At 46.5% G+C, this 20,835-nt stretch overlaps 1 protein-coding gene and 1 long non-coding RNA gene across 5 annotated transcripts in view; one reads left to right on the top strand and one right to left on the bottom strand.

Annotated features, from left to right (window-relative positions):
- Window positions 1-592: 592 nt before the first annotated feature.
- The window catches only part of CCDC13 (coiled-coil domain containing 13), a 44,616-nt gene continuing 24,373 nt past the window's right edge, over window positions 593-20,835 (top strand). For 2 of the 4 annotated variants that reach the window (XM_047771092.1, XM_047771111.1), the window contains exons 1-7: window positions 594-896; window positions 6,452-6,772; window positions 9,002-9,150; window positions 11,861-12,003; window positions 13,555-13,644; window positions 17,795-17,911; window positions 19,142-19,246. In XM_047771092.1, coding sequence (XP_047627048.1) covers window positions 6,552-6,772; window positions 9,002-9,150; window positions 11,861-12,003; window positions 13,555-13,644; window positions 17,795-17,911; window positions 19,142-19,246 — 825 coding nt within the window. In that variant the 5' untranslated portion in view covers window positions 594-896; window positions 6,452-6,551. Of the gene's footprint in view, window positions 897-6,451; window positions 6,773-9,001; window positions 9,151-11,860; window positions 12,004-13,554; window positions 13,645-17,794; window positions 17,912-19,141; window positions 19,247-20,835 lie in introns of all 4 variants that reach the window. The other 2 variants (XM_047771099.1, XM_047771108.1) reach the window with 2 other exon arrangements.
- Window positions 15,249-20,673, bottom strand: LOC125122620 (uncharacterized). Its single transcript, XR_007133866.1, has 3 exons — window positions 19,858-20,673; window positions 17,846-18,076; window positions 15,249-16,702 (listed from the first exon to the last, which is right to left on the bottom strand). It is a non-coding gene; the product is annotated as an uncharacterized LOC125122620 (long non-coding RNA).

Raw genomic sequence — 20,835 nt, 5'->3', positions numbered from 1 at the left:
TTATTTAATTCCCCCTCGGGACTGCGGGATGAACATCTCTGCGCAGAACGTTTGGCCCACAAAATTTTAAAACACATTCCAGAAGCGAACTACTGGGCCAACTTTATTTTTTATTTTTTAATTATTTATTATTATTTTTTTCCCACTGTACAGCAAGGGGGTCAGGTTATCCTTACATGTATACATTACAATTACATTTTTCCCCCTGGGCCAACTTTAAAGTCTCAGACACAAACACAACTTAGAATAGATTTACAAGGAGGTCCTGCTGAATAGCATTGAGAACTTTGTCTAGATACTCATGTTGCAACAGAACAAATGGTGGGGGAAAAAATGTAATTGTAATGTATACATGTAAGGATAACCTGATCCCCTTGCTGTACAGTGGGAAAATAAAAAAATTATAAAAAAAAAAATAAAGTCTCAGACACAAGACGTCCTCTTTCAAGTACCACCGCGCCCATTCAATTACCGCCAAACCGGGATCACCCGCACCTCTAACCCTTTCCGAATCCCGTGTGCCCTCTCGGCCGCCGTAGACTCGTGATGACGTCACGCAGCGGCGTGGCTGGTTTCCCTGGTGACGGTTGCCAGGGTAGCGCTAGAAGGCGTCTAGAAGAGGCGACAAAGCTGCTGCAATCACAGAAAGGAGCAGCGGAGTGACCGCTGTAAGTGCAAGGGAAAGTGCAGAAGGGCCCGGGCTGGAGCCAGAGAAGCTGGCTGGAGGCCGAGCGCGCTGCTGCGGGCCGGATACTCACTGCCTGCTGGGCGCAGAGCGAGAACGCAGGGAGAGGACTCGCCTTCATTCGTTCTGTGAATCTTCATGCACAGCCTCCTTCCGTCTCCAGGCAGACATTCGTGTGCCGCGCGGTACAGGGGTTTGTGAGGCGCCGAGGGTGAGTCACCTGCCCAGAGTCACAAAGGTGGCATAGTTAGAATAACAGGTCTGCCTGACCAGCGCCCCCTCCTGGTCTCTGCTATGGAGCCCTCCTGCACCACACTGAAGGTGGCGCTGAAGTACTCCACTAGGCGGCATCCCTACCCCCATCTCCCAACCCCAGGGCCAGACCGCACAGGACAGGCACTTGGAGAACGGAGTCCCCCCTGCACTGATGCTGGCCCGGCAGGCAGTCGAGCAGCTTGTCCTGCACTGTAGAGGGCGCACCAGTAGGCCTCTCAGCGGCTCTTCTCCACCCCCAGTACCCTAGGCTGTTGCTGAAAATACTCGACAAAAACAGTGAAAAGAGGGGCGAGGGAGGAGGAAAGAAGGGAAGGAAGCGGGCAGAGAAAGGAAGAGGGAAAGGGAAAAGAATAGGCTGATGAGGATAAGGAAGTTTCTTGCCTGGAAGTCCCCTCAGCTCTTCTTCACCAGTCCTGGTTCCCTAAGCATTTAACTGCCTCAGGGATATTTGTTTCGCCGAAGGTACCAGAGAGGTGGGTAGGTGGTACTCTCCTCATCCCATGGCTCTAAATCCTTCCTGAGCTGTGAGTTCCTTCCCTGTAGGCTTAGCCTTAACTTAAAAAAAAAAAAATTAATTGATAGGACTTCATTTTTTAGAGCAGTTTTAGATTTTCAGAAACACTGAACAGAAAATAGAGTTCTCTCTTTCCTCCATGATGAGCAGCTTGCATTGTCGTGATACATTTGTTATTGATAATACTATATATTAACTTTAAAAGTCCACAGTTTACAGTAGGGTTCACTTTTTGTATTGTACAGTTCTATGGGTTTTGCGTAATGTCAGGTGTCCACCACTAAAGTATCACACAGAATGGTTTCACTGCCCTAAACTCCCTGTGTTCCACTGTCCCTTCCTCCTTCCCTCTTCCCAGCCTCTGGCAACCATTGATCATTTTACAGTTTTGCCTTTTCTAGACTGTCATATGGTTGGAATCATACAGTTTACAGCTTTCCTTTCCAATCTATAAGGGTTACTTTTCCTCTCCCACTGCCCAGAAACAGGAGGGGATATTCCTCTGATTTTCACAGTGAGAATCTGGTAAGGCTTCTAGAGATAAAATTGATGAAAGCAATGGGCCCCCCTAGGATTGGATCCCTTGGAGTTTTAAACGCTTAAGCTTGTCCATACTGAGCCTCCAACATTTCATCAATTACACTTTAAACTCTTCCTACTAATTCTGGTTCTAGCTGCAGGCTTCTGTTCCCCATAAACTGTGATTCTCTGTATTCACCTGTCTCTCCAGTTTTAAGGGAAGCAGTTTGCCCTGTGACCTCAATTCTCTGATGGATCTAAGTTCCACTGATTTACAGTTGTTAATTTTTCGTTTGTTCAGCTTTTTTCTTGTGAGGATGAGAGTGACAACTTCTTAACCCTTTACATGTCAGAGGTTCTATTCAGCCTTAACTCTTGAAACTCTCTGTATCTCGCTTCCTACTACTTAAGTCCAATGCAAGTAACACAACCCTGGTGCTCCAGAGCATCACAGCTAGAAGGCACAAATGTAAAGGAGAGACATTTTAGGAGACTATGTTAAGCATTTGTTACAATTAATTGTGAATAGCCTGTTCACTGATACAGCAACTGATTACCAAGGATGGTTAGGCTAAGGAAAGTCAAATTCATTTATTTGTTCCAGAGGCATTTACTGAGCACCTACCATGTGCCAAGTACTGTTACAGGTTTGTGATACAACCATGGACAAAACAGATTCAGATGTGTGCTCTCATGCTATTGGGGGAAGACTGATCATAAATAGGTAAAATATGCTGTAGGTCAGATGGTGAAAAGTGTGATGGAGAAAAATAAACCAGGGCAGAGGAGAGGGAGTTTAGAAGATGAAAGCAGGGAAAGCTCCCAGGGTGGTTCTAGTGTGCAACAGGCATGGGGACCTCTGCCTTACCTGCTGGTGACAGCCTCCCAAGTTGCCCTCCTGACTTGCTATTGAGCCAAAACAATTGTTAATAGCTCTTCCTTTCACTCTCCAAAGTCACATAGTTTGGAAAACAAAGTATATGGTTGTGCCTTCTTACAATAAAATAAGGAATCACAGGGTAAATTTTAAACTGTATTAGTTACATTTTCAAATAATAGGCTCAGTAGAGTTCTATTAAATCTCTAAACACCTTTTCATATGAAAGATCTCTAAATTGGGTCAGCAATCTAAACTACAGTCCAAATCCAGCTCACTGTCTGCTTCTACAATAAAATTGTATTGGGACACAGCCATACCTACTCATTTACATAGTCTTTGGCTGCCTTCTGCTACAATGGCAAAGCACAGTAGTTGCAACAGAAACCATAGGGCCCTCAAAGCCTAAAATACTTACTATCTTGCCCTTTACAGAAAAAGTCTGATTTGCCAGAATTTACAACATTGAAGCTGATAGTTAAGTTACTGGGTTTCCCGTCTTTTGGTACACCCTGTGGTACCTGGCTGTGGCTGTGGCACATTCAGCAGAGGGGTCCAGGAGTTCCTGCACTTTGAGGGTCTACAAAATCACCTTCAGTTTCAATGATTTGAAGTTGGGGTGGCCATAAGTATGATAAAGAGAGTGGTATCAGTGGGAATAGAAATATGAAGACAGATTTGAAGACATTTATGGAGAAGCAAGATTTTTGACTAACTGGATGGTGGGTAGACAATGTGACTTTAGTTCGTTTTAAGGGAAGGATGCTTAACACCAGCTAATTTTAAAATCATGTGGGGATCATTTAGAAATTCCTGTGTCCATGCTCTATTAAATATTCTATTCATGTGAAATTCAAAAATATACAAAACATCCAGAATGGATGATCAGAAAGGAACTCTGACCACTCAATAATAAAACATATTTTAAAAATGGGTAAAAAATGTGAATAGACATGTTAGAAGGTATGCAAATGGCCAATACACATATGAAAAGTTGTTCAATATTTGTCATCAGGGAAATATTTGTCATCAGAGAAATGCAAATTAAACCACATTGAGATAGCATTACATACCCAGCAGAAAGATTAAAATTTAGATAGATCATACTAAATGTTGGCAAGGATGTGGAGCATCTGAAACTCTCATACATTGCTGGTCAGAATGTAAAAAGCTATAGCCACTCTGGGGAAATATAGCAGTTTCTTAAAAAGTTAAACATAAATTTACCATAAGATTTGGCATGTCCACTTTTAGGTATTTATTCAATTGAAATAAAAAATACATTCACAGAAATATTTTCTTGTGTATGAATATTCATAATGAAACATTTTAGGTGTCTAGTAACAGGGGAATGTGTGAACAAATTGTGCTGTTTCTATACAATGGAATAGTTCCCAGCAATAAAAAGGAATGAACTAATGATACATGCAACAACATGGATGAATCTCTAAAAGGCAGTACTAAGCAAACAAAACAACACAAAAGTCTACCTATTGTTGGACTTGTATGACTGTATGACTCTAGTTACAGCTATACCTCTGTACCTGAGGGGTATTGCTTCTAGGATCTCTGTGGATAACAAAACCCATGGATGCTAAAGTCCATTGTATAAAATGGTGCTATATTTGCACATAACCTACACACATCCTCCCATATACTTTAAATATCTTAATGTAACTTATTATACCTAATGCAATGTGAATGCTATGTAAATAGTTGTAAATACAATGTAAACTCTACATAAATAGTTGCCAGCATGTGGTAAATTCAAGTTTTGCATTTTGGAACTTTCTGGAATTTTTTGTTTTTGTTTTTTTTTTTGCAGGGGATATTTTTTACTCGGTTTGATTGAATCTGTGGATGTGGAACCCATGGATATGAAGGGCTGACTATAAAATTTTAGAAAAGGCAAAACTGTCATGAAAAAAAAAGCATATCAGAATTTGCCTAGGATGGGGACTAGCAGGGGGAATGAGCACAAAGGGGCACAAAAGAAATTTTTGATATGGTAAAAATGTTCTATCACGCTGATAGTGGTGTTTTACATAGGTGTATGTTATTTGTCAAAACTCATCTGCACACATAAAATTGGTGTATTTTCTTGTATGTAAATTATACTTCAATAGAGCTGATTACAAAGAAGACACATAAAACTCACCTCTAAAGGCAGAGGTCAGGACTTCCCGTCGCGGCGCAGTGGTTAACGAATCCGACTAGGAACCATGAGGACACAGGTTCAACCCGGGCCTCCCTCAGTGGGTTAAGTAAGGATCCGGTGTTGCCGTGAGCTGTGGTGTTCACAGACACAGCTCGATCCCGCGTTGCTGTGGCTCTGGTGTAGGCTGGCGGCTCCGATTAGACCTCTAGCCTGAGAACCTCCATATGCCACAGGAATGGCCCTAGAAAAGGCAAAAAGACAAAAAGACAAAAAAAAAAAAAAAAGGCCGAGGTCAGTATATGGGGGATGACTGAGTGAAGGGGGAAGGAGATAGCCTGTTCTAGGAATTCCTTTCATGGCGCAGCAGAAACAAATCCAACTAGAATCCATGAGGATGCAGGTTGGATCCCTGGCCTCCCTCAGTGGGTTGGGGATCCAGTGTTGCCCTGAGCTGTGGTGTAGGTCTTGGATGCGACCCAGATTCCGCCCTTGCTGTGGCTGTGGCGTAAGCTGGCAGCTGTAGCTCTGATTAGACCCCTAGCCTGGGAACTTCCATATACTGCGGGTGTGACCTGAGTGGTCGGTCACCACAGGGGTGCATACAAATGTAAAGACTGATTAAGCTTTACACTCAGACTTATTCACTATATGTAAATTATGATTCAATTTAAAATTATATCTTAGATTAAAAACAATAATGATGTCTGAGCTCCCATTCCTAGAAACTGAGATTTAATTCGTCCATGGACGTGCCTCCGTATTGTTATAATTTAGGAGCTCCTAGGAGATAGTAATGTGCAGCCAGATTTGAGACCCACTGCTTTTAGGGACAGGAAAGAGTCAACCGTTGAATCTGAGTGATGGGGAATAATCTGATGCCATTCAAGGACATGTGGCACATTCAGGCACCATGGGTGGGGGGGATTCTTAGCTCAGCTCAGCTTTGGCTTTTAGGAGATCTGAAATGAGGGTGGGTCTTCCAAGTTTCCATGTGGACACATGCAAAGCTAAGCAGGAAACTGCTGGCTTGGGGGCTTTAGTCAGGCTACACTCTCACTTGTGTGTGTGTCCTTAATCATTCAGTCTTGAGAACAGTGTGTTAAAAATCTGGTCACTGGAGTTCCTGTCATGCCTCAGTGGTTAACAAACCCGATTAGTATCCATGAGGATGTAGGTTGAATCCCTGGCCTCGCTCAGTGGGTTAAGGATCCGGCATTGCTGTGAGCTGTGGTGTAGGTCTCAGCTGCAGCTTGGATCCCGAATTGCTGTGGCTGTGGTGTAGGCTGGCAGCTACAGCTCTGATTAGACCCCTAGCCTGGGAACTTCCATATGCTGTAGGTGTGGTCCTAAAAAGACTAAAAAAAAAAAAAAAAAAATCTGGTCACTGAGATTTCCTTAATTTCTCATTCCTATTTTGTGCAGACCAATTCTCATTACCACCTGGTGCCCAGACACATACAACAAACCTGGGCGGTGGAGGCCTTGCTTCAGCCCAGGCTTCCTTTCCTGCTCCGAGGGCAAGATGGCAGAGAATGAAGGTTCCCAGGACACCTTGCGGCTCCAGTTCAGGGCCATGCAGGAGATGCAGCACAGAAGGTTACAGAAGCAGATGGAGAAACGGAAGGAAAAAGAACTGAGCCTCCAAAGCAGAGTCAATGACCAGAAAGAGCCCCTGGAGATCTCTGATGGCCTCAGCGTCCTCCAAGCCGGGGAGCAGAACTCAAAAACCAGCTTTGAACAGAGGTAAATGCCAGCTTGAACTCCCCCAAGAGTGCTGCAAGAAGGTAGGGAAGGTGGGAGAGAATGACTGCTTACACTTGGACAGTCAGGTTGAGTAGATGTGTGTTTATCAGCTGAGACACAGAGGTTTGACACAGAAATTATTACTGAAGACTTGCATCTGATAGAAGGTTTGTGTGCCAGTGGACATAATTTGATGTAAAATGTTTTCAAAAAACATTTAAAGTCAAATGGAAATTTTGAGACTCATCAAGGTATACTTTATTCACTTGAATGTTCTTATGTAGTCTTTTATGAAAACTACATATTTATGTTTGAGGAGCTCGTTGGCTGGCTCTGATGATTCATAGATGACCACCGCTTCAAATTTCATCTGGGGCTATTCTTTTGCACCAAGTTTCCTTTTCCTGACACAAAAAGACACATAAAAGAAGAAAAATTTGATGGATTCCTTGCTTTTATACAGTTGGTGAAAAGGTTGAAAAGAGTCTAGAATCTTCTCATTTTGCTCTAAATGTAACAGTGTCACATAGATGCATATTGATTTCTATTGCTTATTAGAAGCGGGTGTCTACATTGATACAGAACTATTTGCTAGTCATGTTGCTAAAAAAATCATAGCAGTTGTTGAGCTATCTTTTTGCTTCTGGTTTTACCCAGAGTATATTTTCTCCATCTGCACATTCTATTTTTTTTTTTTTTTTGCTTCTTGATTTGCAAAATGTTCTACTGAAAAATGCTAATTAGGAAAAAATGAAGATTTCTCAATAATTGAAAAAATTCATATAGCTCCTAAATATTAGCTCAGAGTTAACCCCAGACCTATTTCCAAATGACCTTTCCTCAAGTTAGAGAAAGTGGAATTTGTGGAGACTTGAGCCATTGGTAGAGTAATAATTCCAATATTAATAATAGCTGTTAGCTAATAATTACTCTTACCTATAACTTATTTACTTCCTGAGAAACTGTCCCTAGAGAGCTGGTTCTGTGCCTAACAGTAGAAGTGATCACAAACCCATCAGTCACATGTTTCTCATGTTTTGAAGTTCTGAAAAAAGCCTTGCAAGACAACATGTAACATACAAAACTAACCACCTGTTCTGATTTCCTATTGGATTTGCCTGAGACCTAGATTCCCGGTCTCAAGGCTTAGAAAATTTTATTTTGGTCTTCTGGTATGTATATGCAATTAAAACTATAAATTTTGGAGTTCCCGTTGTGGCGCAGTGGTTAACGAATCCGACTAGGAACCGTGAGGTTGCGGGTTTGGTCCCTGGCCTTGCTCAGTGGGTTAAGGATCCGGCGTTGCCATGAGCTGTGGTGTAGGTCGCAGGTGCGGCTCGGATCCCGAGTTGCTGTGGCTCTGGTGTAGGCCGGTAGCTACAGCTCTGTTTCGATCCCTAGCCTGGGAACCTCCATATGCCGCGGGTGCAGCCCTAGAAAAGGCAAAAAGACAAAAAAAAAACCCAGAAACTATAAATTTCCTTCTAATTATCACTTTAGCTGCTATTCACAAGCTATTCATAGCTTCTATAGTCAATCTGTTTTAAATGCTTCATAACACACACTATGATTTCTTTTTAACCAATAAATAATTTGTGGGTTTTGTTTTTTTTTTTTTAAGTTCCAAGCATATGATGGATTTGGTTTTTTTTTTTATTTTACCTCAACTCTTTTTTTAGTATTGATTTATTTTCTTTCCTTTTGACCACACTCACAGCATGCACAAGTTCCTGGGCCAGGAATTGAACTCAAGCCACAGCAGTGACAACTGTGGATCCTTAACCCACTGTGCCACCAGGGAACTCCTTGGTATTGATTTCTAATTTTAGTCAATTGCCATTGAAGAAAATGGTCTATATGATGTCCATTATTTGGAATTTGCTAAGGTTGCCTTTGAAGCCTATATTGTAGTACATTTTTATGTATGTTCCATGGATGCTGGAAAGAAGTATGAATTCTCTGAGTGGGTGTTTCATATAGCTCTGTTGAATCTGTAGTAAACCATGTTATTCAAAACTTCTTTCTCCTTTCACTTGCATGTGTGTCCTTATCATCAGTTTTGAGAACAGTAAATTAAAAATCTGGTCATTGAGATTTCCTTAATTTCTCGTTCCTATTTTGTACAGACCAATTCTCATCCACCTAGTGCCCAAACACACACAACAAACCTGGGCCATGGAGGCCTGCCCACTGCCCATGGTTCCCTGTGATTCTGTCTTTGCCTTTCAGGGTGCTTGAAGATGAGATCCAACAGCTGCGGGATCAACTCAGGGAAACAGTGGATGAGAACGGGCGATTGTATAAGCTGCTAAAGGAGAGGGATTTTGAAATCAAACACCTCAAAAAAAAGATAGAAGAGGACAGATTCGCCTTCACAGGTAGTGCCACCTGTTGTGATAGTCCCTGTCCTGAAGTCCTGGTCAATTGGCTCAGCAGCTATAGAACCTATGGGGCAGGACACACAGTAGGTTCCAAAGGGCAGTACTCAAGAAAGAGTGCCAAGGGTCAGCTGTGGTCAGGCTTGTCTATATGAGCCCTGGAATTGAGGGAGAGAGTAGAGGAATGGAGCAAGCCAGGTAGGTCAGCACGCCAGGTAATGGGAGCACAAGAACAGCAGGGGCAGCAGGCAGGTATTCCAGGCAGTGTGGGTGACCCAGCTGAGACTCATGGCAACAGTTCTCCATGATGCTTGCTGCAGGCCTGGTGGGCCAGTGGCATCCATTCTATCTTGATGCTCTGGCTCAAACGCTGTATCACGAATGTGAAAAAAATCCCAGTAGAAGTAGGCGTTTACTCTATACCACTTGCTGTTCCTGTTCTGGAAGGGTGGATAAGACGGGGAAGTTAGCTCTTCGAGGGGTGGGGGGAATGTCCTGAGACCAGCAGTGTCTAGAGTGGACCTTGGCCCTTCAGGTCCAAGTTGGACCTTGGCTCTGTTGCTAGAGACCTTGACCCCATGGGTTTGTTAGGAACCTTGGCTTTGTGGGTCTGGGGATGACCTCAGCCCTGTGGGTATGAGCTGGACATTGCACTGACTCTGTGGTTATGACCTAAACTGCGGCCTTGAAGATCTGGTGGGGACCTTGGCCCTGATTGGCCTCTGTTCCACATATGCCCATTGAGTAATTCCCAGGTAGCTGACTAATAAACCACAAAGTCAATGTCACCAATCACAAAGGGCAACAGGGCTCATTTGGCATCTGCCACAGCGTTCCTCTCTGCCTTTGATAGTAAATCCCTTTAAGGGTGGGTGCACCCAGAGGACTAATGCTGAATTAAAAAGGAAGGGGAATTCTGTATCTTAAAGGCCCCTGGTAGCCTCTTGTGCTTCCCTCCACTCTTTGGCCTTTTTCTGTCTAAAACAGAAGAGAAGGCAACACTCAACCTGGCTCAGGATTCAGATGTGAAGAGGCAGTTTTTGCAAGGCTGTTGAGAACCTGATGGGCTCCAGAGGGAGCACAGGAGATGCCTCCCCACCCAATGGAGTCCTGGGGACTGGGCCTGTGGGCTACTCCTTCTTCCCCAGCTTGCCCCAGGTCCTCTGTCTCCTGCTGCCCCTGCCAGTTTGCTCATGGCCTCATCTGAATGCCAACCCTGAGTCTCCCCCAGGACCTCTTAAATCCATTCCTTACTCTGAAGTCCCCATTTCTGATGTCCAGCTTCATGTTTTGAAGAGAAAGGTCTGACTGGCCCAGTTCATGTTTTTAAACCAGGCCACAGTGACAGGCCGCTGAGAGCTGATAGAATGGTTTTCCTTTGGCTGGATTTTTAGTGTTTGCTTTAGTTTAATTGAGTTTTTTATATTTCTTCATATAATTTTTTAATGACTGCATTAGTGGTTACAATATACATACCTATTCAAGGCCTGCATAGAATGGACATTTTACCAGAGTTCCCGTTGTGGCTCAGCGGTTAACCAACCTGACTAGCATCCATAAGGACACAGGTTTGATCCCTGGCCTCTCAGTGGGTTAAGGATCCAGCATTGCCGTGAGCTGTGGTGTAGGAGGTGGCTACAGCTCCAGTTGGACCCCTAGCCTGGGAACCTCCATATGCCGTGGGTGCGGCCCTAAAAAGACCCCCCCCCCCCCAAAAAAAGAAGAAGAAGAAGAATTCACATTTTACCACTTCAAATGGAATGAAGAAACTTTACCACCGTATAGGTCCCTTTACCCTCCCCCCTTATATTATAGCTTTTATATGTATTATATCTGTATAGATCAAAAATCCTATCAGACAATGCTATTATTTTTGCTTTCAACCATTATACATATTTTAAAGAACTTAAGGCAAAAAGAGTCTATTTACACAAACATTTTAGCATTTCTAAGTTTGCCCATTCACTGCTGCCTCTATTATTATGTGGTTGCAGCTTCAAGATTGGAGCTTGTCTAGAGACAGAGTTGGGAGAGAATAAGAAAAAAAGAGGATTTTCGGAGTTCCCATCATGGCTCAGTGGTTAATGAAACCGACTAGTATCTGTGAGGATGTGGGTTAGACCCCTGGCCTTGCTCAGTGGGTTAAGGATCGGTGTTGCCATGAGCTGTGGTGTAGGTCACAGACGTGGCTCAGATCCCACGTTGCTGTGACTGTGGTGTAGGCCGGCAGCTATAGCTCTGTTTCAGCCCCTAGCCTGGGAACTTCCATATGCCATGGGTGCAGCTCTAAAAAGACCACACACACACACACACAAAAAAAAAAAAAAAAAAAAAAAAAGAAAGAAAGAAAAAGAAAAGAAAAAGGAAAAAGAGGATTTTCCCCATTCCCTCTGAGCCCTACTTCCTGCCCTTTGGACTAGAGAGGGCTTCTCTTAGACCTCTTTCTGATGTCTGATTCTGGGATTTGTAATGCTTTTGAGTCCTGGGAGGAAAACATAACCAGAGAACTTACCATGTGTACTTCCAGGTTTGGTTTCCTTCCCCGAGAACCCTTTCTCCTGATGTGTCCTCATCCTCTTGCAGACACAGGGTGGTGAGGACAACTACTCCTAGTTGCTCAAATCACTGCCTGGTCCTGGCCAGCAGCAGCAAGCCTGTTTGATGTGTGGCCTCTGTTTTTAATTGATCTCATTGTTTTCCCTCATTTTAGGGACAGCTGGTGCAGCTGGAGATGTGATCGCCACCAAAATTGTTGAGCTGTCCAAAAAGAACCGGGTGCTGATGGCAGAGTCAGAGGGCGCGAAGACCAGAGTGAGGCAGCTGAGCAACCGCATCCAGGAGCTAGAGCAGGAGGTGAGGGACCAGGGCCCCTGGGACTCCCCGTACCCCACACCACTCCTCCAGAGAGGGAACAAACTTAGATGCGCTGGGTCCTTCCCAAGGGCTTGTGGATCAGTGTTTGCAGTGAATCTCTCCGGGTCTCTGTCATAACCTGAGAGGGGAAAGTGTCAGGAAGCAAGGAGGATGCAGGCAGTGGAGAGGCAGCCCCCCCTAGTGGGGAGGAGGCAGGCCTGGAGCCTGACCACCTGAGTGTGGATCTCAGCTCCACCACTGACTTGCGTTGTGACTTTGAACCAGTTATAAACTCTCTGTGCCTCAGTTTTCTTCACCTGTCACATGGCAGTAATAATGGCACTCACCCCAATGTTTTCTGAGGATTAAATGATCTAACACTGTAAAATGCTTAGAACAGTACCCAGCAGGTGGTTAGCACAAGAAAGACATTGTTGAATAAATTAACAGGGATCCGTGCTAATTTGAAGCTAGAGCCAGAAGCATTCTACCAGTTCATCTGACTTTGTACACCTTCCTCTTTCTGATGTCCCTCCCCTTCTACAGCTAATCACAAATCCCTCCAGTCAAGCAAGGGCGTAGCCCTGGCAGTTCACCATCCCTCAGGAGCTAGAATGAACCTACACAGCTTCTCCTTATGTGGCTGGAGGAGCTGAGGCTGGCAGAGGTTAAGAGGCTTTCTTAAGTCACACAGCATGTGGTCATGCTGGATTTCAAATCCAGTTCTGCTGCTTTCCAAAATCTTCCTCAGTCATTAAACTTGGCATTGAATTAAAGCTTCTTTATTCTATAACATATTTTTTGAAAACCATCTCAGGCTCTGTGCCAAGCCCTGGGGACACTGTGGGGAGCAAAATAGGCCTAGTCCTTGCCTTTCTGGAGATAGACCAACATGGAGGGCCCTTGGTGGGGTGGCATGCACCATGGGTCCCTGGAAGATGAGAAGGGGCCAGACTTGGAGGGGTTGGGGAGGGCCCTCCATGCAGAGGGCCCAGCAGGTGCAAAGGCCCTGAATACGGATAAAGGCCTGAAAGGGGACCAGTGTGGCCAAGAGTGGAGCAAGATGAGGTCAGAGAGGTAGGAGAGCTGGTCACACCCAGCTTTGTTAGACCAGGGTGGTCTTTGTGTGAAGGACAGTTAGGGAGCCGTTAAATAGTCTGTTGGCTTGGCCCCAGGCCATAGCAGGTTTCTCAGGGTCTCTGACGCTATCTCCTCACCTGTAACATCAAGTCCACAATTCCTTTCCTCTCCATCTCCCAGACTATTGTTAGATGCAGACCGTGGCTGCAGGATTGTTATTTATTAAGCTGTTCATGAATCGTAGAGCTGATCTACTCTGTGACTGGGGATTGGAGCCAACAAGTAAACCCTTTCCCATCGCAGAGCGGCTTACAAAGGAGAGTTCTTCCACTAATAGTCCTTAAAGTGAGCTGAAGGGACAGACCACTGAGATTAGTGACCACACGCTCAACGGCAGCACCAGAGCACTTCACTCAGGTGCCACAATTGCTGAGCAGAATTAAACATTAAGTACCAGGTTTGCTTTTTCAGCTGCAGATGGCCCTTGCCAGATTGCCAGCCAAGGGGGCCACCGACGCAGGAACCAAGCCTCTGAGGGCCCAGATGGGAGACAGAATCTTGGTATGAATTCTCTTCTGTAAGTGGGAGTATGTAAGGCAGCCATGAGCCTGGGCCTCGCTTCTTCCCTGGGAATGTAGGTGCCTCTGTCTGGGGTCCACCTCTACCCCATTGCTGAGCCAGTGCCACCACTGCAGTATCCTCACAGTAGCCATCATGGAGCACTGACCAAATCCCTGGTCTGAGGCCAGGAAAGCCCTCATGGAGGTGGGTGAGGGTCTGACTCTGATTCAGCCCCCAGAGAGGGCAGTCAGGAGGGGCCTGAGGACCCTGGACTCCTAGAATTTCAGTACCAGGAGGGAAGGCCTAGTCCAACTGGCCTCCTGCTCTCAGCACAGCTGTAAAGGATGTCCATTATAGCATCCTCTTTGGGGAGACATCTAGCCTCTGCCTTATCCCGGGGAGCTCTCTGCTGCTCAATGGAACCCTGGTGTTGGGGGGGCAGTCAATACTGTGAGAAGTCTTCCCTTTGTGGAACTCCAAATCTACACTTAAAGTGACTATTGGGAATGGGAGCTGTTGCCAAGATTCCATTTTACTAAACCAGCAAGTGTCCATGAAACTAGAGCATGGGAATTGCAGCCCCATGAAAGGAAGGCAGTCTGACCCACTGGACTACCAGGGAGGGACACAGAGCCCAAGCCAGACAGTGAATAACTCAGAGTCTCAAAAACATCACAGGAGGCCTCCCTAGGGGTTTTCGCAAGAAGCCAAGCCAGGGCGTTCCTCTCATGGCTTAGCGGTAACAAACCTGACTAGTATCCATGAGAATATCCTGAGGCAGGTTCAATCCCTAGCCTTGCTCAGTGGGTTAATGATCTGGCATTGCCATGAGCTGTGGTGTAGGTCGCAGACACAGCTGGGATCCCATGCTGTTGTGGCTATGGCGTAGGCTGGCAGCTGCAGCTCTGATTCAACCCCTAGCCTGGGAAATTTCATATGCCATGGGTGCAGCCCTAAAAAGACCAAAAAAAAAAAAAAAAAGAAGAAGAAGAAGAAGGCAGACCAGTTGGTGATACAGGATCCAAACCTCAGGACTCCCGGTTCAGTGCTCTTTTCCCACCCCACCTTCCTTGTTGCCCACAACTCAGGGTCAAGCTGCCTCCTGCCTGTCTGGAGAATTCAGTCCCTGGTGTATAGTGATGGGCCACTCAAGTTCCAGGGGTGAACGTGTCTCCCGAAGGCTACGCTTGTGTAGGCCTGTTTCTTTGCAGGGGAGGCAATGGCAGGACTCTGCCCTCGGCAGGGGCTAGATTGAGTCTCCTTTAGGGCCTTTCCCAGCTCCAAGGTACACTGCTGAGCTGCCTCTGGTTTATCTGTGTCTCTGACTGGTGCTGCCCTGGATGGAAACTGCTTGTTCAGTGACTTCTTGAGCCTGCCAGGATTTTCTGAGCCCTGTGACACAGAGAATTGGGCAGGGCCGCTGTCCACAGCAGGGTCCAAGAGGGGACATGAGTGGCCATACTGAAGGAAGGAGGGGAAGAGGGTATCCAGAGAGAGCCTCCAGGCTCTGAGTTTCCAGAGGGAGCACACGGTCCACCTGAGGCAGCCAGGACGTAAGATAAACAAAGGCTTCCTAAGGCAGCCTTGTTGGAGAAGAAGATAGGGGTAGCCCTTCCAGCAGATGCAGAGCAAGCTCAGAGCAGGGAAGCATCACTATTCCTTTTCGATTTGCAAGTTGGGCGTCAGTTGGATAATGTTTGGCTGCAGCCCAGGGCCCATAAAGGGGAAAAGAGGAACGTAAGCCAAACAGAGCTGGGGTGAGGGTCGCCTGTGGAGGGAGGTTTAATGGTAGAGGAAGCAGGAGTTTCAACCTCATTCTGTGGCTGCGAGGAGCCTGAGAGATTTCTGGCAGAGGAGTAGGTGGTATGCTGTAGTCTCCATTCCTCAGGATCATGTGTCTTCCCAGGCATCTTCTGATCAGAGGGAGAACAATAGCAATGTCCCCTTCCTTAGGCCGATAAGGGTGACCCAACCCCTGGCCACACTCCAGAGCCCACAGGCTCACTCCACATTCCAGCCCAGAGCTCCAAGCAGATGCCAGAGTAGGGCCCAATTCACCTTCCCTCCATGTGGGGCTTCAGGAGGCAGCGGTGTGAGTGGCCTTGATACTATCTGCTCCCCAATAATGGTTTTTTAGTTATTCCCTCAGAGAAAACAGCTCAGGGTTGGGGAGGGCTGTCCCCATGCTCGAGTCCCCCACAAAGCCTGTGGAATCTCACCCTGGGAAGAAACAACTCTGAAATGTTTTGGAGGTAGGGTTGGTCCAGCTGCCTGGGAAATGGAGGACTGGGGTCTGGCGGAGCAGAGGGTGTGATGCCTTCATCAGAACACCATTGGCCCTCAGCCCTTTGCCAGCTGCCCTCCCAAGCTAGGCTAGGCCTCCTGGCACTTCCTTCTATCAGGATCTGCCCCAGAGAGCAACCTTCATATGCATTATCTCATCGACACTCACAAGTACCCCAGAGGCTGGTATAACATACCTGCATTTCACAGATGAGAAAACAAAGCTTGGAGAGGGGTGTCACTGCCTGGGTTTCAGGTCCAGGTCCAATAAGTGTGCCCTTTCCCTGCTCTGAGCATGGTAGCAGCAGACACGTGGGATGCTCATAAGCTCTCACAGTCCCACGGAATCACCCATTGGGCCAGCGGGTCCATGGCACCAAAGATCTGACAGTCAGGGGCTGTCGTTTCCCAGCCCGGGGAAGATTCAAAGCAGCACCTTAGGAGGGGAAAGGTCAGGCCCCCATGAGCAGTAAGAAGGGATAGCAGGCAGCCATATGAAATAGACGAAAAAAAAAGGCATCTGTGTTTGACATAAGTTCTCCATTTGCAAATTCTGCTCACATTGGTTACTCTATTTAGCCTCTTGGTGGTGCTGTGAGGAAGCAGAACAGGGAAGTATCCATTTCCTGATGAGAAAACCAGATGAGTCCAGGCTTTCTGGACCGAGTGTGCAAGTTTAGTTTCCTTGACCAGGGGTTTTCAGCAGGGCTGCCAGAGTCTCTGTGGTCTCCTGGGAGCTGTCTTTCACACTGGCATTCACAGGTCTTGCTTGTGCCTACCAAGGAAAGTTCAGAAAGTCACTGCTGTATCCAGCCTGCTTCCCAGAAGTCCAATCCTCCTAGTCCGTTGGGACAGAAGCAGATGGTCTTATGTCAATGCCTAATGGGACACTCATCCCACAAACCAATATTCCTGTTGCCATAATGCCCAGGTATCCACAACAGCTTAAACTGGGAGAATTGGCCAGTGGAAGGGAGGGAATTCTAATTCCAATTCTGTCACCCCAACCAGCAGCATGCCTGAGGGCATGTTATTTCCTTTCTCTGGACCTTATTTTCATCACTTATAGAAAGGGTTTGAGTAGACTGACCTTGAAGTCCCTTTAATGTTAAAGTTCTATGAGTCTCAGGAACTTCTGCTGAAGACGGAAATGGGGAGCGCCTTTGAGAAACATCTCATCAAAATAGTTTAAGTGAAACATTATTTTTTAAAAAAAGACATTGATAAGAATTCCAGCAGGTAAAGTTTTCATGGTTGCTGCAGTTCTTCAAGCCACAAAAATGGAGTATTTGGGAATTAAACTGGCTCCTTATTCTGTGCAGTGAGCTCATTGCTAGGAAAGGGACCCCAAATCCCGGTGTGATGATCCTAGGAGAGGATGGTCGTGGCCTTCCTGTCAAGCTAGGGTTGCCCTCTGTAAACAAATTGGCTCTCTCCTTATTCTGAGTGAAGATGGATTTGCTGTGATGCCTGTCTCTGGGCACAGGAGAGAGTCCACACCCTGGAAGCATCTGGGAGGTGTGGAGCCACAGCCTCCTCCAGATGCTCCCTGTCTGTGGCCACCACATGCATCCACGTGTGTACAACTCTTAGAGCACAGGGCTCAGCCCCCAGAGTTGGGCTGCTGGAATCCACATCCATGCTACCTCTTTCCTGACCCAAGGGGCTCACCCTCACCAGTCTCTGCTTTGTATCTGAAATGGGCTGACAACAGAACCTGCCTCACAGGGGTTGTGAGGATGAAATGAGTTGCTCCTTATTGAGCACTTAGCGTGGTATCTGCTCATACTTGGATAAACAGAGGCCATGCTTATTACAACTATTTAGACTTCAAGTGACCCCTCTCTCTCCTGTCTTTCCCAACCAGCCGGAGAGCCCAGAGGTGAAGGTCTTGCAGGACAGGCTGGCGGCTACAAACCTGAAGATGAGTGACCTCCGCAACCAGATCCAGGCTGTGAAGCAGGAGCTCCGGATAGCCCAGAAGGTATTTCCATATGGCCCAGGGTGCAGGTCCTCTTGTGTGTCTGGGGCTGGGGCTAGGAAGGGTATGGCTGGGACAGTGGCTTCCATTCAAGAGCTTGGCCCTGTGAACATTGTGCTGCTTGTTCTGGGTCAGGCTCCAGATCCAGTAACTTCCTTCCACCAGTCCCTGAAACAGACCTACTTGGTGAGTGGGGTTGCAGGGCCCTATGCTGCAGGGCCCTGCATAATGGCCCTTGTGGTACCTGCCCAACCCTAGACCAAGGAGGACAGTGCTGTTCACCCTGGAGAGCCCCTTAAGCCTTCCCTGTGCTATGTGCACCCCACAAAATGCTGGGTGTCTCCTTAATAAGCCACCTTGGACTTAGAAGCCTACCAAGACCTCCTCCTGCCCTCTGCTGTAATATTAGAAAATGGAAAGGTTGTTTGTGTGTTAAAGGCCCCTTTACAAAGGAAAATACTCAGACTTGGGACGCAGGCCCAGCTGGTTCATTATTTATTTTTATTTACATAGTGAATTCTCTGGCATTTGTCTTCCCTGCTGGAACCACTCAGACTGGCCAAGATTTCCAAAACAGAGTTCTATTGTGGAAACAAGCACCAGAGACTTGGTTCGCTAGATTGGGTTTCCGTGACAGGCTGCAGAGGGGCCCAGGGCACAAGCTGGGGCATGTTGTTTCCACCTCAAAGTCTCAAGGTGGGGCCTGAACACCTCCTTCCAATAGCTAAAATCTGGGGTGCTCTCAAATCAGACATCCCCAAGTGGCATTCGGTACCACGCTCCTTGCTGCACTCAGACATGGCCCCTTGTCTGTTGCTCTGTACAGAGGGCAAGACCTTGTGATGATGCCCTCTCTGTAGCCATTCAGAATGATCTCAGTTCTGGGTGACAGGTGAACAAATTAAGGAAGCAGGTTTTGGTCAACTTTGTGGTTCACTCATCTCAGAATGTGTCAAGACCAAGGGGCCCCACCTGGGCATTGTCAGCAGTTCCTCGTCTGCTCTCAAACATCGCTAAGAAGTGCTGGGGATGATGGGTTTACTGCTTTTCCAGGGAGAGCGGCTCTTGGCGCGCGGTCAACTAGCCTTTGAGACTGGGGGGAAGGTTATGCAAAGTGGAGGCTGGGCCCTCTGAGAGGCCCACACACCCTACACTGCCTCTGCACATACAGCAGTTTTAGGGCTCTGGTGGGGCCCTCTCTCCCAACCACACTGAAGGCCCCACCTTTTTCAGGTTTTGACCAGTGAGGTTGGGGAAGATGTGAACATCCAGCAGCTCCTGTCCTCTCCTGGCTCCTGGAGGGGTCGGGCTCAGCAAATCCTCGTCTTGCAGAGCAAGGTGAGTGAGTCATCAGACTTCTTCTGGCCCTGAACATAGGGCTTGAAATGCCCCAGAAAGACCCACACTGATCCATATTGGATACACAGAACCCAAAAAAGGCCTTGCAGGGCTGTTTTACATTCTCCTCAAGCAGCCTGATTTTCATTTGTTACTTAACGAACAAGCATTTATATAACACCACATGCCAGGCACTGGCTCTGAACAAATGCCAGAGGCTTTGATTTATTTTACTCCAGGCACATTTTTTTCCTTAGTTCATGAAAATTTGCGTGACTGTTGCACTTATAGGCTTTTTCCAGTTTTGTCCAGATGCTTGTAGGCTTTTGAAAGTTTTAATTACCCCCCCCCCAAAAAAAAAAAACGTTAGCCTGTCTCCCTCTTTGTGTTCTAAATATTTTGGAGCATCTCTAGAGGTTGGGACTCCAGAGCCAGACTGTTTGGATTCACATCCCAGCTCTCCACCCACCAGCCGTGTGGCCTTGGGCAAGTTGCCTCACCTCTCTTTGCCTCAGCTTCCTCCTCTGTGTACTGTGGATAATGACAATGTCTACCCCACGGAGATGCTAGGAGGAAGGACTAGAATGGGTCCAGTTGTGTAAAATGCTTACCATAGTGCCTGGCATGGAGGAAATGGTGTCTGAAGGTTAGCTGGACCAAGAAACCAAGGGATACATGAGTAGGTGTGTCACTTCCGTTATTTGCCAAGCACATCATCTTCATCTCACGTTCCCAGGGGGCTTTTATCCATGGTCTCCTGCAGGATCCTTGAAGCCAATGCAAAGGGGGAGGTCTCTGAAAAACTGTAATTAATGACCACTGTGTGGCCTTAGGGATTCCAGAGACCTGAGTTTGAGTCTGGCCTCAGTCTCTAGTCTGTAAGTTCAGTGTCCTTGGGCAGGTCACTTTGTCTCTCTGTGCCTCAGTCTCCTCACGTGTAAACTGAAGGTAATAATACTTTCCTTGTAGGGTTGTTGTGGGTTAAGTGAAATAATGTTTGGAAAGCAGCCAGCACAGCGCCTGGCCATAATAAGCACTCAACATATTAGTTATTATTGTTAGGGTTGTTAAGCTGTGTAAAGTAATAGTACTGTGTTCTTTACTGCTTAAGTGGAATTACCATACAGTGCCACACGAGGGTGCTGACAAGTGCTTTCAAAGCCATACTGCTACCCTTTACCAAAAAGGCTAGTGAATTTTGCCCCTGGCTCAGGTTTACTCAATTTTGTTATGTCATTTATGTTGTGACAACACGGAAACAGGATTAGAAGGATCCTAGGAGTTATCCACTTTAACCTCAGTGTCATAAAGCCATCACTCTGTGGGATGACATCTATCTTCCCTGTGCTGAGGGAGTCACTCAGGCCATTTTGAGATTTCTCAAAGTTGCCTAATCTTTTTTTTTTTTCTTCTTCTTCTTTTTAGGGCCACACCCGAAGCATATGGAAGTTCCCAATCTAGGAACAGAATCAGAGCTGCAGCTGCTAGCTTACATCACAGTCACAGCAATGCGGGATCCAAGCCTCATCTGCAACCTACAGGGCACGGCAATGCCAGATCCTTAACCCACTGAATGAGGCCAGGAATCA

Source organism: Phacochoerus africanus, chromosome 1 (genome assembly GCF_016906955.1).
Source record: "Phacochoerus africanus isolate WHEZ1 chromosome 1, ROS_Pafr_v1, whole genome shotgun sequence".
Classification (NCBI taxonomy): Eukaryota; Metazoa; Chordata; class Mammalia; order Artiodactyla; family Suidae; genus Phacochoerus; species Phacochoerus africanus.
Note: the sequence above shows the minus strand (reverse complement) of the source record. Positions and strands in the feature narration are given on the sequence as shown.